This window comes from Colobus angolensis, unplaced genomic scaffold (genome assembly GCF_000951035.1).
Source record: "Colobus angolensis palliatus isolate OR3802 unplaced genomic scaffold, Cang.pa_1.0 Scaffold25, whole genome shotgun sequence".
Lineage (NCBI taxonomy): Eukaryota > Metazoa > Chordata > Mammalia > Primates > Cercopithecidae > Colobus > Colobus angolensis.
In genome coordinates, this window is record NW_012115710.1 from 4,529,588 (window position 1) to 4,543,536 (window position 13,949).

At 52.7% G+C, this 13,949-nt stretch overlaps 2 protein-coding genes across 13 annotated transcripts in view; both read right to left on the reverse strand.

Moving 5' to 3' along the window:
- Nucleotides 1-2,368: 2,368 nt before the first annotated feature.
- On the reverse strand, nt 2,369-7,050 carry RPL13A (ribosomal protein L13a). Of its 7 annotated transcripts, none has more exons than XM_011946381.1 (8): nt 6,960-7,050; nt 4,720-4,782; nt 4,334-4,399; nt 4,055-4,156; nt 3,768-3,853; nt 3,530-3,589; nt 3,129-3,251; nt 2,369-2,947 (listed from the first exon to the last, which is right to left on the reverse strand). In XM_011946381.1, the coding sequence occupies exons 4-8, from the start codon at nt 4,125-4,127 to the stop codon at nt 2,861-2,863; spliced, it is 429 nt and encodes a 142-aa protein (XP_011801771.1). In that variant the 5' UTR covers nt 4,128-4,156; nt 4,334-4,399; nt 4,720-4,782; nt 6,960-7,050; the 3' UTR covers nt 2,369-2,860. The 7 variants fall into 7 exon arrangements, with proteins under 7 accessions (XP_011801771.1, XP_011801766.1, XP_011801770.1 ...); XM_011946376.1 differs by having other exon boundaries at nt 4,710-4,782; nt 6,960-7,044; XM_011946380.1 differs by having other exon boundaries at nt 3,530-3,556; nt 3,801-3,853; nt 4,710-4,782; nt 6,960-6,991.
- Nucleotides 6,967-13,949, reverse strand: part of FLT3LG (fms-related tyrosine kinase 3 ligand) — a 17,675-nt gene continuing 10,692 nt past the window's right edge. For 3 of the 6 annotated variants that reach the window (XM_011946370.1, XM_011946373.1, XM_011946374.1), the window contains exons 6-9: nt 13,288-13,426; nt 12,487-12,668; nt 12,343-12,411; nt 8,408-8,631 (exon numbers count right to left, since the gene is read on the reverse strand). In XM_011946370.1, the coding sequence (XP_011801760.1) occupies nt 12,364-12,411; nt 12,487-12,668; nt 13,288-13,426 (369 nt within the window). In that variant the 3' untranslated portion in view covers nt 8,408-8,631; nt 12,343-12,363. Of the gene's footprint in view, nt 7,590-8,407; nt 8,684-12,342; nt 12,412-12,486; nt 12,669-13,287; nt 13,427-13,949 lie in introns of those variants that run through there. The other 3 variants (XM_011946372.1, XM_011946371.1, XM_011946375.1) reach the window with 2 other exon arrangements.

The following is a 13,949-nucleotide window of genomic DNA, read 5'->3' on the forward strand; positions in this document are numbered from 1 at the left end:
CTCCACCCCCCAGGTTCACGCCATTCTCCTGCCTCAGCCTCCTGTGTAGCTGGGACTACAGGAGCCCACCACCACGCCTGGCTAATTTTTTTTGTATTTTTAGTAGAGACGGGGTTTCACCGTGTCAGCCAGATGGTCTAGATATCCTGACCTCGTGATCCACCCGCCTCAGCCTCCCAAGTGCTAGGATTACAGGTGTGAGCCACTGTGCCTGGCCCATGCCTGGCTAATTTTTAAAAATTTTCTTCGCCAGGCACGGTGGCTCACACCTGAGCACTCCAGGATGAGTAACAGAGTGAGATGCTGTCTCAAAAACAAAAATTCTTGTTAACTCAGAGTCTCCCTATGTTGCCCCATCTGGACTCGAACTCCTGGACTCAAGCCAGTCCTCCCACTTCAAATGGTTGGGGTTACAGGTGTGAGCCACCACATCATGTAAGAGTTTTTTTTTTTTTGAGACGCAGTTTTGGTCTTATCCCCCAGGCTGGAGTGCAATGGCGAGATCTCAGCTCACTGCAACCTCGGCCTCCCGGATTCAAGTGATTCTCCGGCCTCAGCCTCCTGACTAGCTGGGATTACAGGTGCCCACTGGCACATTCAGCTAATTTTTGTATTTTTAGTCGAGATGAGGTTTCACCATGTTGGCCAGGCTGGTTTCAAACTCCTGACCTCAAGTGATCCTCCTGCCTTGGCCTCCCAAAATGCTGGGATTACAGTCATGAGCCACCGCTCCTGGCCAAGAGTTCTTTATAGCAGGATACAAGACCTTCAAATAGAGATGACTTATATTTTCTCCCAGTCTGTGACTTGTCTTTCCTGATGGTGTCTTCTCAAAATCTTAAAAATTTTTAGCTGGGTGCGGTGGCTCATGCCTATAATCCCAGCACTTTGGGACTCTGAGGTGGGCGGATCACGAGGTCAGGAGATCGAGACCATCCTGGCCCAAATGGTGAAACCCCATCTCTACTAAAAATACAAAAATTAGCTGGGTGTGTTGGTACATGCCTGCGGTCCCAGCTACTAGAGAGGCTGAGGCAGGAGGATCACTTGTACTCAGAAGGCAGAGGTTGCAGCAAGCCAAGATCATGTGCGACTCCGTCTCAAAAAAAAAAAAATCTTGAAAAGTTTTTAAAAGCCCACTTTCCCATTTGCTAATGGATCATGCTTTTGGAGGGTAATTGTACTATTTCACATGGAGTTTGTGAAGTTTAAGATTATGCTTTAAAGCCGGGGGTGGTGGCTCATGCCTGTAATCCCAGCACTTTGGGAGGCCGAGGTGGGCGGATCACAAGGTCAGCCGATCGATACCATCCTGGTGAACACGGTGAAACTGTCTCTACTGAAAATACAAAAAAATTAGCCGGGCATGGTGGCAGGTGCCTGTAGTCCCAGCTTCTAGGGAGGCTGAGGCAGGAGAATGGCGTTTACCCCGGAGGCAGCGGAGCTTGCAGTGAGCGGAGATCGCGCCACTGCACTCCAGCCTGGGCGACAGCGAGACTCTGTCTCAAGGAAAAGATTATATTTTAAGTCTGATTATTCCTGGAGTAGGCTTCGCTGGTGAATGGGAACCCATGTGGGAACTCTGGCAGGGGTAGGTACCACCCATGTTCACTGATTCTCAGGGAAAACACAAGCCACTGTGCTTCCTCAGACTTTTCTGGGAAGGTTAATAAGCCCATGATGGAATGGTGTGGCAAGTTATAGTCTGTCAACACAATGCATAGCACTTTCCATTCATCTTTAGTATACAACTACCTAAGGGTTATCCCTGAGTCTTGGCATCGAATTGCCAAGGACAGCATGCATCTAGCTTCCTTTACTTCACAGCATGTTTACCTTTAGTGTTTAGGCTGAGTGTGGTGAAGCCCTGGGTATGACATATTACGTGACATGACTGCTGGACATCAGTAAAATGGGAATGGGGCTCACCCCAGCAAGCTTTGACCTGGGACATTTTATTAAATTGCTACCAAGTACTAAATGCTCCCTATCAATGCCCTTTCCAGGATTCACACTGGCAGACCTAATGGGTTTCGTGCATAAAGCCTAGCATTATGTTACTCCGGTGCTTATCATTTGCAAAATGCTTGTTTCTACAGACTGCTGGGACTACAACAGCCTGGCAGTGGGGGATGGGTCCATACTTTGCAGCTGAATTAGAATGAGTTTTACATTAACTGGAAAGCGCCAGGTACTGCCAACCACAATTATTTGGTTTGTAAATGGTGTATATAAAGGATAATTCAATTTACGGCAAGTTACAGTTATTTTTCTGTGTATTAGCATAGCCTGTTCTACCCTCTTCAAGCTCCTCACCCCGTTTGCCAGGGGCCTGCCTCCACAGCAGACGCAGTGCAAAGACGCCAGATTTCTTTAAAAGCAATTTATTTCTCATTACAAAATACAGGTGAGGAGCACGGGCGATGCCTGTAACCCCTTGGTTGCGCATCTTCCCAGTCTATTTCTGCTTCTAGAAATACCCTGTGTACAACAGCAAGCTCATGCTGTTCCCAAGTGCTTGCACATTCTAACAGCTGCAGAGTATATGACCAGGTGGAAAGTCCAACAGATGCCCCAATCACAAGGTAGGGCCCTCCAGCCCATCTTCTGGCTCCCTTTTGCTAACAGTAACTGGCTGCTCTTCCTATTGGTCATAGATAAATGACAGCTGCACAATTCTCTGAGTGCTTTCAAGCAACCTCAGGAGGCAGCAACTAAGACCCTTTCCTTGCTCCCAGCTTCCTATGTCCCCGGCCGCCTGTGGCACCTGGACTACTGCTGCCCCTGGGTCCTGCACATTCCAGGGTGACAATGGAGGAAGGGCAGGCCACGCATGAGGAGTTAACAGTCTTTATTGGGCTCAGACCAGGAGTCCGTGGGTCTTGAGGACCTGTGTGTATTTGTCAATCTTCTTCTCCACGTTCTTCTCGGCCTGTTTCCGTAGCCTCTGCCAAGAATAAGTGCAGGTGGTGGTGGTCAGGAGGGGTTCGATTGCCCTCATTACACGGACTCCATCCCACCCCAACCCCGGCTAGCCCTTTGCCAGTTAAGAGTCCTCTGTGGGCAAGACAGCATCCGTCAGGCCCATCCAAGAGTGAGATGCCCCCTCAGCACCAGCCCGTCCTCACCATGAGCTGTTTCTTCTTGCGGTAGTGGATCTTGGCTTTCTCTTTCCTCTTCTCCTCCAGGGTGGCTGTCACTGCCTGGTACTTCCAGCCAACCTCGTGAGCCAGGCGCCCCAGATAGGCAAACTGGGGGTTGAAGATATGAAGTTGTAAGGACATCTAAGCTCCCACACCCTGAGCTGGTGAGAGCTGGGAGGTGACTGACAGCTCCTGCAGGCCTGTTAGAAAAGCACCCACCCGACCCTCCTGGCATCAGCTAAGCCGCTGGCATTGTCGCCATTCCCGCAGGGACATCCGCAGACCATCGTGAGATAAGGACATCATCTGCCAGGCTCCGGGCCCCAGGGTCCCTCAGCAGGCCTGAAATCCCCAAACTAGATGGTGCAGCGTAAGCTGGGAATCACCTTTCTTGTAGGCTTCAGACGCACGACCTTGAGGGCAGCAGGAACCACCATCCGCTTTTTCTGTTAAAGAAAGAGAGGGGCTTAGAGCCCTGGAGGGACAGAGAGGGAAGGAGGTTGGCCGGGCAGGCGTCTCAGCCAGTGCTGCTTTCATGAGGATCAAACAATGTAGGTAATTGCGGAACATCACGGACGCCACGGGCAAGGCTGCTGCCTTGTGGGGGGAGCTGGCACAGCTCACCTTGTCGTAGGGCGGTGGGATGCCGTCAAACACCTTGAGGCGGTCCAGGGCAGCCTGGCCTCGCTTGGTCTTGTGAGGCAGCATGCCTGTTGGGTGATGGATAGCAGGCCCAGTCAGAGGGGCTCGTAAGGACGCCCACCCTCCCCACTGAGGTGGGCCCACGGGTGGCCTCAGATGGTAGTGCATGTGGAGTCATCTCATGGTCGAGAAACTCGAATGTGAGTGGGAGAAGTTCTCATCACCGGCCGCCTGCCCGTCACCACCTGCAGTCCCCATGCCCCGCTCACCTCGCACGGTCCGCCAGAAAATGCGGCTGGGGGCCCGGAAGTGGTAGGGGCCTCGGGAAGGGTTGGTGTTCATCCGCTTGCGGAGGAAAGCCAGGTACTTCACTAGGGAGAGGGGAGAGTGTGAGGACCGCCTGGTCTACCAGCACCCCCAAAACCCCACTTCCAAGGGCCTTCTCAGGAACCCCAAGTAGTCTCTCCCAACACAGCTGGAATTGCTTTCAGAGTCTCAACACCCCATTGGGAGACCCTCTCCAGTGCTCCTCCCAGGCCATAACTTACACTTGTTTCTGTAGAAATTGCCAGAAATGTTGATGCCTTCGCAGCGTACGACCACCACCTTCCGGCCTAGAGGGAGGGAAAGGGTTAGGAAGGGCCGAGCTGCCTGAGGGTTCTCCCACGGCCTGTGCAGTTACCCTCCAGACACAGCGCAGTACTTGCCAGAGCTAAGTTCACGTTTAAATGAAAAGCTAGCCTGATAGAAATCCATTTCTTGAGCCTGGAGTTCCCAACCCTGGGGAAGAGTGGCTGGCAGGTCTCAGAGCGGTGCATGGGGTTGATCTCATGGCCGTGAGACTCAAACGAAAGATGGTGAATGTTGCTCATCACCGACCGCCAGCAGGGGCCCATGACAGGGGGGCCGCGAGCAGCGACTTACCCAGCAGTACCTGTTTAGCAACGATGGCCGCCAGGCGGCCCAGGAGATGGCCTCGACCATCGAGCACCAGGACCTGTGGGAGACAAGGGCAAGAGGGCTCAGAGACAAGGACAACCTTTCTGTGATTGTCCTCACAAGCAAGCATTCCCTTCTTTTGCCCTGCCAACAAGGTGCCTTGCACCCAGCCATCTGAGCTGGGAACTATGCACTAGAGCCCCACTCTACAGATGAGGGAACGGGCTGAGAAAGCAAGGCTGCCTCAGGATCAGTGAGTGAGCAGTGTAAGGGGCCTGAACCCCCCTCATATCTCACTTCTTCTATGAGTATGATTTTATACTCAGATTGTATTTTGCAAAGCAACAGGATTTGAATGAAGACCAGCAAGGCTCTGCCCACTGACTATCCAGTTACAAGACCTTGAAGCTAATCAACTGTAGGATTTGATTTGAGACGGTCTCGCTGTTGCACAGGCTGTCGACCTCTCAGGATCAAGCCATCCTCCCACCTCGGCCTCGTGAGTAGCTGGGACTACAGGCACACACCACCACACACAGCAAATTTTTGTACTTTTGTTGAGTCAGGGTTTTGTTTTGTTGCCTAGGCTGCTCTTGTACTCCTGGCTCAAGTGATCGGTCTGCCTCAGCCTTCCAAAATGATGGGATTACAGGCCTGAGCCACCGTGGCCTATCAATTGTAGGATAACATTGTAGGAGATCTAAATCTCTTCTAAGGTATCGGCTCTTCCTACCACGAATTTAATTTGGAAGAAAACCGAATTTCAGGTGGGATGAGATTAGGTAGTCAAAAGTCCATGCTAGCTCTGCTGAGTCACTCTGCTTTCCGGGGTAAACTGCTCAGACACCGAACCTCAGCTTCTTCCAGAGCAGAAATCCTGGCCAGGCGCGGGAGCTCAAGCCTGTAATCCCAGCATTTTGAGAGACCTAGGCGGGCAGATCACTTGCGGTCAGGAGTTCGAGACCATCCTGGTGAATAGGGTGACACCCTGTCTCTACTAAAAACACAAAAATTAGCTGAGCGTCGTGACGGGCCCCTGCAGTCCCAGCTACTCGGGAGGCTGAGGCAGGAGAATTACTTGAATCCAGGAAGTAGAGGTTGCAATGATCCAAATCGCATCATTCCACTCCAGCCTGGGCATCACAGCGAGACTCTGCCACAAAAAATAACTAAAAAAGTAGAAATCCTCATTGTTTTAATACAAAAGCATGAAGCACACACTTGTTACACATGCTTTGTAAGCGTTGGTACAAAGAATCTAAATCCAAACAGACTTCCTGAAGTCGTGACCTTGGCCAAAAATCACCAATTACCAAGCTTTAATTTCCTCCTCCGTAAAAGGAGGACACCCTATCTACCTCGAGAATATCGTCAAGCGAACTTCGCAAAACACTGCCAACTGTGCTGGGGCACAAAGACACATGCGTGGTGAACACAACTTGCCTAGATTGGCCTGGCTCTGAAATGTCCACCCCCGCCCCAACCACAGACAAAAAAACCTTTCCAGGGCCAACCCCTTCTTTATACTTAAGTAGCTACACCAGGAGCCAGGGAAAAGGCGCCCAGGTGTCTGCAGGCCCAGAAGATGTTCCGACCTTGTGGAACCATTCATCACAGCTCTCGAGTTCCAGTAACACGCCTCAGGAAACTCGCCAATCCCCAAAACCAGGGAAAACGAGTTTATTCCTGAGTACCCGGCAGCCAACAGGTCTGTCGACACCCCGCAGAAAGGCATTGAGAAGTAAAACAACCGGAGCTGCAGGGAACCCCGATTAACACCTCCACGTGAGATCAAAGTAGCCCGCGCACTGGGCGGGATGAAAATACCTTCCATTTTGGCCAAAACTCATTGCCCCGACACCGCCTGGTCACACTTCCGCGCGTTCCTCATCGCTGAGGGCACACAAAGGTCCAGTTCGGCCAAGACTCGACCCCAGGGCCCCCAGCCACTACCCGAGTTCAAGGTAACCGAAGTCTAGTTGTAAAATACCTATCCTGTGCTGGAAGCTCCGTCACCCTCGCCTCGAAAAGGAAATGCCGCATTGTAGCCAACCCTAGGCCTAAAGAGAGCCGCGGCATTTCCTACAGATGCCCCTTATCCCAAAAGACTTCCATTTTGCTTAATTGTGGACGTTAAGCTCCACAGAACATGTAGGAGGACAGAGAGGGTGCGACCCCATTCCGGCCTGGATCCCACCTGGCCCCGTGCCGCCCCGACCCGCGCGGAGCCCCCACCTGCACCTCCGCCATCTTCGGCAGCCGCCTGGGAAAGGAGGCTGTCTTGTCGCAGGGTTTCTTATCCCTTGAAACAGGGGCGGCAGAAGTGACGCAACGCGGACTCCGCGAACAGCTTTCTGTGTTTTCATTGGTCAAAGCGTTATGCGCGTGCGCAGAGATTCCCCAGGGAAGGCGGGTCCTCTTCCGAATGTCCAATCCGGACATTCTTCCGGTTGGAATCCCGGAGTCAGCGCTGGTCCCTGCGAGAGATCACGTGGGGCGTGGAGGCGGTGCTGCCGGAGCGCGGCCGTCCAGTCTCGGCGGCCATGTTTTTGAGAGGCTGTTCATCTCGTTCAGACGCCCTGTCCGCCATGTTTGTGAGGGGAAGCGGCATTACCCCTTCAAGCGACTGAAGGCTGCAGGACTTCTGGTGGCCCGCAGGGGGAGTCCAGACCCGCCAGGCCCGCCCTTCCGCGCTCAGTTCACGCTTACTTTATTTTCTGAGACGAGATGTCGCTCTGTCGCCCAGGCCGGAGTGCAGTGGGGCGATCCTGGCTCACCGCAGCCTCGACTTCCTGGGCTCAGGGGATCCTCCTGGCCTCAGCCTCCCGAGTAACTTGGACTACAGGGGCACGCCACCATGCAGGGCTAATTAATATATATATATGTATGTATATATTTATTTTTGTTGTTGTTGTTGTGGCCCAGGCGTGGGGGCAGTCTTGACATGTTGGCCAGGCTGATCTCGAACTCCTGGGCTCAAGCGATCCTCCCGTTTCAGCCTCCTAAAGTGCTGGGATTACCGGCGTGAGCCCCGGCGTCCTGCCCATTCTAGGCTTGGAGATTTGGATTCTTGTGTCTGCTCGACTTCACTCTGATCTGGACAAACCCCTGGCCTTATCCGGGCCTCAGTTTCTCCATCTGTAAAACAGGTGGAGGTGGTCTTCTCCAGGGGCTCTAAGAGTGGATGAAGGAATGGCTTCTAGATGCCTGGCTGCACCAATCCGCTGAGCGTTCCTCAGAGGAACTTCTCACTTTCTGGACTGTCGGCCTTTGCTTCAGTTGTGTCCCTTGCCCAGGATGCCCTCCCCGACCCTTCCAAATCTAGCTTGTCACCATCGCAATGCCCTTTGGCTCTGGAAAGCCTCTTTGATCTTCCAGCCTGGGTGAGCTGCCCTCCGCGGGCTCTCACACTGCCTCTGTGCTATCTCCATAGGAGCCTATGGCATCCTGCACCCAGGCTCGCTGAGTCTCTTGTCTTCTCATCCATAGCCTAGGAGACCTGGGGCGACTGGGCTGGTTCTGACTCAAATCCGGGCTCTGGCATTGCCCAGTGCTGGCCCGGGTCTCCAGGGGACCTCAGAAAACACATATTGAATGAAACTTTGCATTGCAACTGAAAAACCAAGATTCTGAAATCAAAACGACCCCATTCACACCCATCCACAGACAGACCTGGCCAAAGCTGGTAGAAAAGGATGATTTATATACAGTTTCATGGGGACAAGGGCTTTGTACAGAGTTGGGTAAGTGGGGCCGGTGCTGGGTTCTGGCGTTGCCTCCATCCTGGGGACAGAATGAGAGGGGTATTGGGCCCAAGGAAGGGACCGGCCTCTAGCCCACTTCCTCTGTGTGCCGGCTATGCATCCTCTGGCTGGTGACTCCCCTCTGTGTGCCTCAGTGTCCTCCCCTGTAAAATGGGATGATAGACGTGTCTGTCTCACTGGGTTGTTTAGGATCCGCTGACAGAGGAGAGGGAAAGAAACTTAGCTCAGGGCGGGGCACAAATTCATTCCCAAAACACCACCATTCCCAGCAAGCGCTTACTGTGTGCTAGGGCATTGCTGTCCAAGAGAACGTGGCCATGACAGAAATGTTCTCGGATGGGCGCGGTGGCTCACGCCTGTAATCCCAGCACTTTGGGAGGCCAAGGCAGGCAGATCAAGAGGTCAAGAGATCAAGATCATCCTGGCTAACACGGTGAAACCCCAAACCCCGTCTCTACTAAAAAAAATTAGCCAGGCGTGGTGGCAGGCGCCTGTTGTCCCAGCTACTTGGGAAGCTGAGTCAGGAGAATCACTTGAACCTGGGAGGCGGAGGTTGCAGTGAACCGAGATCGCGCCACCGTACTCCAGCCTGGGTGACAAAGACTCCGTCTCAAGAAAAAAAAAAAAAAGAAGAAATGTTCTCTATTTTTGGCTGGGCGCGGTGGCTCACGCCTGTAATCCCAGCACTTTGGGAGGCTAAGGCGGGCAGATCACGAGGTCAAGAGATTGAGACCATAATGATCACAGCAAACATGGTGAAACCCCACTACTAAAAATACAAAAATTAGCTGGGCATGGTGGCACACGCCTGTAGTCCCAGCTGCTCCGGAGGCTGAGGCAGGAGAATCACTTGAACCCGGGAGGTGGAGGTTGTAGTGAGCTGAGATCATGCCACTGCACTCCAGCCTAGGTGACAGGGCAATTTAGGTACTGGTCCTTGATCTGTTAACAGTTATTGGAAAACTTATGTATGTTTCTTTTTTTCTTTCTTTCTCTCTGTCTTTTTTTGTGACGGTCTCTCCGTCTATTGCCCAGGCTGGCGTGCACTCATTTTTTTTTTTTTTTTTTTTTGTGGATAGATACAGGTGTTAGCAATCATGGTGATTCCCAGAGATAGCAACTGAGATTCTAAACTCTTCTGTGTGGTTTTTGTTTTTTGTTTATGAGACAGGGTCTTGCTCTCTCACTCAGACTGGAGTGCAGTGGCACAATCATGGCTTACTGCAGCGTCGACCTCCTGGGCTCAAGCGATCCTCCTACTTTGCCTCCTAAGTAGCTGGGACTACAGGCATGTGCCACCAGAGCCAGCTACTTGATGGGGTTTCGCCATGTTGCCCAGGCTGGTTTAATGTATATTTTGAACAACTTCACTATGTGAATCTACTTTTGGCAACTGTAAATTTCATGAAATTTAAATATAGATAAAGTGTTTCTGATAAAAAGTTATTGTCTGAGCCTGGCACGGTGGCTCACACTTGTAATCCCAGCACTTTGAGGCGGGTGGAACGCGAGGTCAGGAGATGGAGACCGTCCTGGACAACGTGGTGAAACCCCGTCTCTACTAAAAGTACAAAAATTAGCCGGGTGTGGTGGCGCATGCCTGTAATCCCAGGTAATTGGGAGGCTGAGGCAGGAGAATCGCCTGAACCAGGGAGTCGGAGGTTGCAGTGAGCTGAGATCACGTCACTGCACTCCAGCCTGGATGACAGAGCGAGAATCCATCTCAAAAGAAAAAAAAAAGTATACATTGGATGCTGAAGGCTTAGTATGACAAAAGAATGTAAAATATTCAAAATGATGAATGATTCAAAATGACTAATGTCTAATTAATCACTGAAAAATATTGATTATATGTTGAAATGACAATATTTTGGATATACTGCATAAAATAAAGTTACTTGCTTCTTTTTCCTTTTTTAAAAAACTGTGAGGCTGGACACAGTGGCTCATGCCTGTAATCCCAGCACTTTGGGAGGCCGAGGCGGGTGGATCACGAGGTCAGGAGTTCAAGACCAGCCTGGGCAACATGGTGAAGCCCCGTCTCTATTAAAAATACAAAAAATTAGCCAGGTGTGATGGTGGGTGCCTGTAATCCCAGCTACTCAGGAGGCTGAAGCAGGAGAATCACTTGAACCCGGGAGGTGGAGGTTGCAGTGAGTTGAGATTGCACCACTAGACTCCAGCCTGGTGACAGAGTGAGACTCCATCTCAGGAAAAAAAAAAAAAAAAAAATGTGGCTACAAGGAAAGTGAAAATTGCACAGGTGGCTCACGTGCTGTTTCCACTGCATTGCTCTAAAAGCCTTGCCTGTGTCACTTCACTTAACCTCATGACAACCCTATGGTAAAAGGACAATTATTAGAGCCTTTTGTACAGATCAGGAAACTGAGGCAGCAGAGTGAAGGGCATAGATGCTGGATCAAGACAACCTGGAGGCCGGGTGTGGTGGCTCATGCCTGTAATCCCAGCACTTTGGGAGGCTGAGGCGGGTGGATCAGCTGAGATCAGGTGTTTGAGACCAGCCTGGCCAACATGGTGAAACCCCGTCTCTACTACAAACACAAAAATTAGCCAAGCGTGGTTGTGGGTACCTGTAATCCCAGCTACTCCAGAGGCTGAGGCAGGAGAATCGCTTGAACCCGGGAGGCGGAGGCTGCAGTGAGCTGAGATCGCGCCACTGCACTCCAGCCTGGGCGCCAGAGTGAGAGTCCATCTCAAAAAAATAAAAAATTAAAATAGAAAGGAAGAAAGCCCCACATGAGGCCTGCATTACCAGGGCAGTATATGTGTGAGCAATTAGTACAAAATGTTAGATTTGAAATGTTAGGGGACCCACTGAGGCCTCCCCTCCGTCTTCCCTCCTGGCCCACCTGCCTGCACCCTCCACACCTGTTCCCAGCTCCTTTCCTCCCTCTCACACCTCCCATGGCTCCTTGCTGCCCCACATTGGCCCAAGTTACTGGAACACCCTGAGCTTTCTCATACCAACGGGCTTCACAAAGGCAGTTCCCTCTTTCTGGAATGCCATTTCCTTCCTGCCCCAGGAGGCTTGCAAACTCCTGTATCCACAGATCTCCCCAGGGCTCCTTGCTCCTTCAGGTCCCCAGTGAGCTCCATGTCTTTCCCTAATCTCACTCCTCCCCCAGGTTCTCCCCTGTCCACCCCATCGCTGGACCAGGGCTATCTGTGCCAACTCAAGCCTGTCAGGCCCCAAGCCTGTCCCTCCTGATCTCTGACCCCTGACTCTCTGCCCATCCACTCCACTCCATCCCATGGTCCCAGCCCTGGCTCAGTCATGGTCCTTGCCCTGGATCCTCCCACAGCCTCCAGCTTGGTCTCCAGTCTGTGTCCGTGGCCCCATAGGGCTTCGCATCTCCTCTGTTCTCTTCTCTTCTCTTTCTTTTCTCTTCTCTTTCTTTTCCCTTCTCTTCTCTTCTCTTCTCGAAATGGAGTCTAGTTCTATCACCCAGGCTAAAGTCCAGTGGAGCAATCTCAGCTCACTGAAACCTCCGCCTCCTGGGTTCAAGCAATTCTCCTGCCTCAGCCTCCCTAGTAGCTGGGATTACAGGCGCACACCACCACGCTCAGCTAATTTTTGTATTTTTAGTAGAGACTGGGTTTTGCCACGTTGGCCAGGCCGGTCTTGAACTCCTGACCTCAAGTGATCCACCTGCCTCAGCCTCCCAAAGTGCTGGGATTACAGGCCTGAACCACCAAGCCTGGTCCCAGAGGGGTCTTTCTGTACCCAGAGCTGCCCCTGCCCCTCTGCTACTCACCACCCTTCCATGGCCTCCTAGTGCCCCTCCCCACCTGCAGACACAAAGTCCAGGTCCCATAGCCCATGAAGGACTCACCAGGATGAGGCCCCAGCCAGGTCAGTGCTCCACAAGCAGCAGGTCCTGGGGACTGGGGACAGGGGGGACCTGTGGGCCCCAAAGTGTCAGCCACAAGTGGGCCACCCTGTCGGCCCCCTCACCCCCCCTGCCCTCCCTGCTCACCTGCTCCCCAGAGCGGGGTGTCCTCCACCGCGTCCTCTGCCAGTGCAGGCACCAGGCAGCAGCCAGCAGCAGGAGGCCCACGGGCAGCAGCAGCAGGAGGAGGAGCAGAGGGGGCTGCGGGGCTGTCAGGGCTGTGGCCTCCAGGGCCCCAGGACTCCGTGGGGGTGGCAGGGTTGAGGAGTCTGGGGAGAAAGAGGAGGCTGGGTGACCAAGGAGAAGGGCTGGGGTAAGGAAGGAAAGAGCAGCCTGGCTGCCACTGACTGTGTGACCTTGGACGGGCTGCTTGGCCTCTCTGTGCCTCAGTTTGCTCATCTGTAAAACTACGATAATCATCGTACCTACCTCATCAGATTGTCACAAATTAGATGAGTGAATAGGCTAAGCGCAGTGGCTCATGCCTGTAATCGCAGCACTTTGGGAGGCCAAGGTGGGCGGATCTCTTGAGGTCAGGAGTTCGAAACCAGCCTGGCCAACATGGTGAAAACCCATCTCTACTAAAAACACAAAAATTAGCCAGGCATGGTATGCGCACCTATAATCCCAGGTACTCGGAAGGCTGAGGCAGAAGATTCGCTTGAACCCTGGAGATGGAGGTTGCAGTGAGCCGAGATTGCACCACTGCACTCCAGCCTGGGCTACAGAGCAAGACGGCTCAGAAAAAAAAAAAAGGTAAACTGAGGAATAAACTCGCCCTTGTCACAACCAATATGAGCAGGGTGGGGTCTGGGACGCACTGTGCAGAGAGGAGGAGCGGCCGTGAGGACAGGAGGGGAAGGAGTGGGAGTGGCTGGAAGCCTTTACCAGGCTGACACTGCAGCTCCAGGCACCGGGAGAAGTTCTGGCGAGTGATCCAGGGCTTCAGAGCCACCAGGTGCTCGGAGGTCTCCTGCAGGAGGCGGGAGATGTTGGTCTGGACGAAGCGAAGACAGCTGGGGGGGGGCTGGGAGCAGGGGAGGGAGACGTCACCACCGCGCCATTCCCCTCACCACCCCTCCGCAGGCCAAAGGCCCTTCCCTGCTGGCGATGCCCAGCAACAGGGCAGGGCCCAGTGAGCTCTGGCTCTCAGAGACAGTTTATTTATTTTATTTTATTTATTTTTTATTTTTTTGAGACAGAGTCTCGCTGTGTTGCCCAGGTTGGAGTGGTGAAATGCAACCTCTGCCTCCCGGGTTCAAGCGATTATCCTGCCTCAACCTCCCCAGTGCTTGGGACTATAGGTGCCCACCACCATGTCCAGCTACTTTTTGTATTTTTAGTAGAGACTGGGTTTTTCCATGTTGGCCAGGCTGGTCTCAAACTCCTGACCTCAGGTGGTCTGCCCACCTTGGGCTCCCAAAGTGCTGGCATTATAGGTGTGAGCCACCGCGCCTGGCCATATTTATTTATTTATATATATATATATATTTTTTTGAGATGGAGTCTCACTCTGTCGCCCAGGCTGGAGTGCAGTGGCCGCATCGCAG

Excerpts from the sequence above, each read along its gene's own strand:
- RPL13A (XM_011946376.1), bottom strand. Across the intron at positions 3,854-4,054 it reads TTTCTGGCGGACCGTGCGAG|GCATGCTGCCTCACAAGACC; the intron begins GTGAGCGGGGCA and ends ATCACCCAACAG. Across the intron at positions 3,590-3,767 it reads TCCCACCGCCCTACGACAAG|AAAAAGCGGATGGTGGTTCC; the intron begins GTGAGCTGTGCC and ends TTTCTTTAACAG.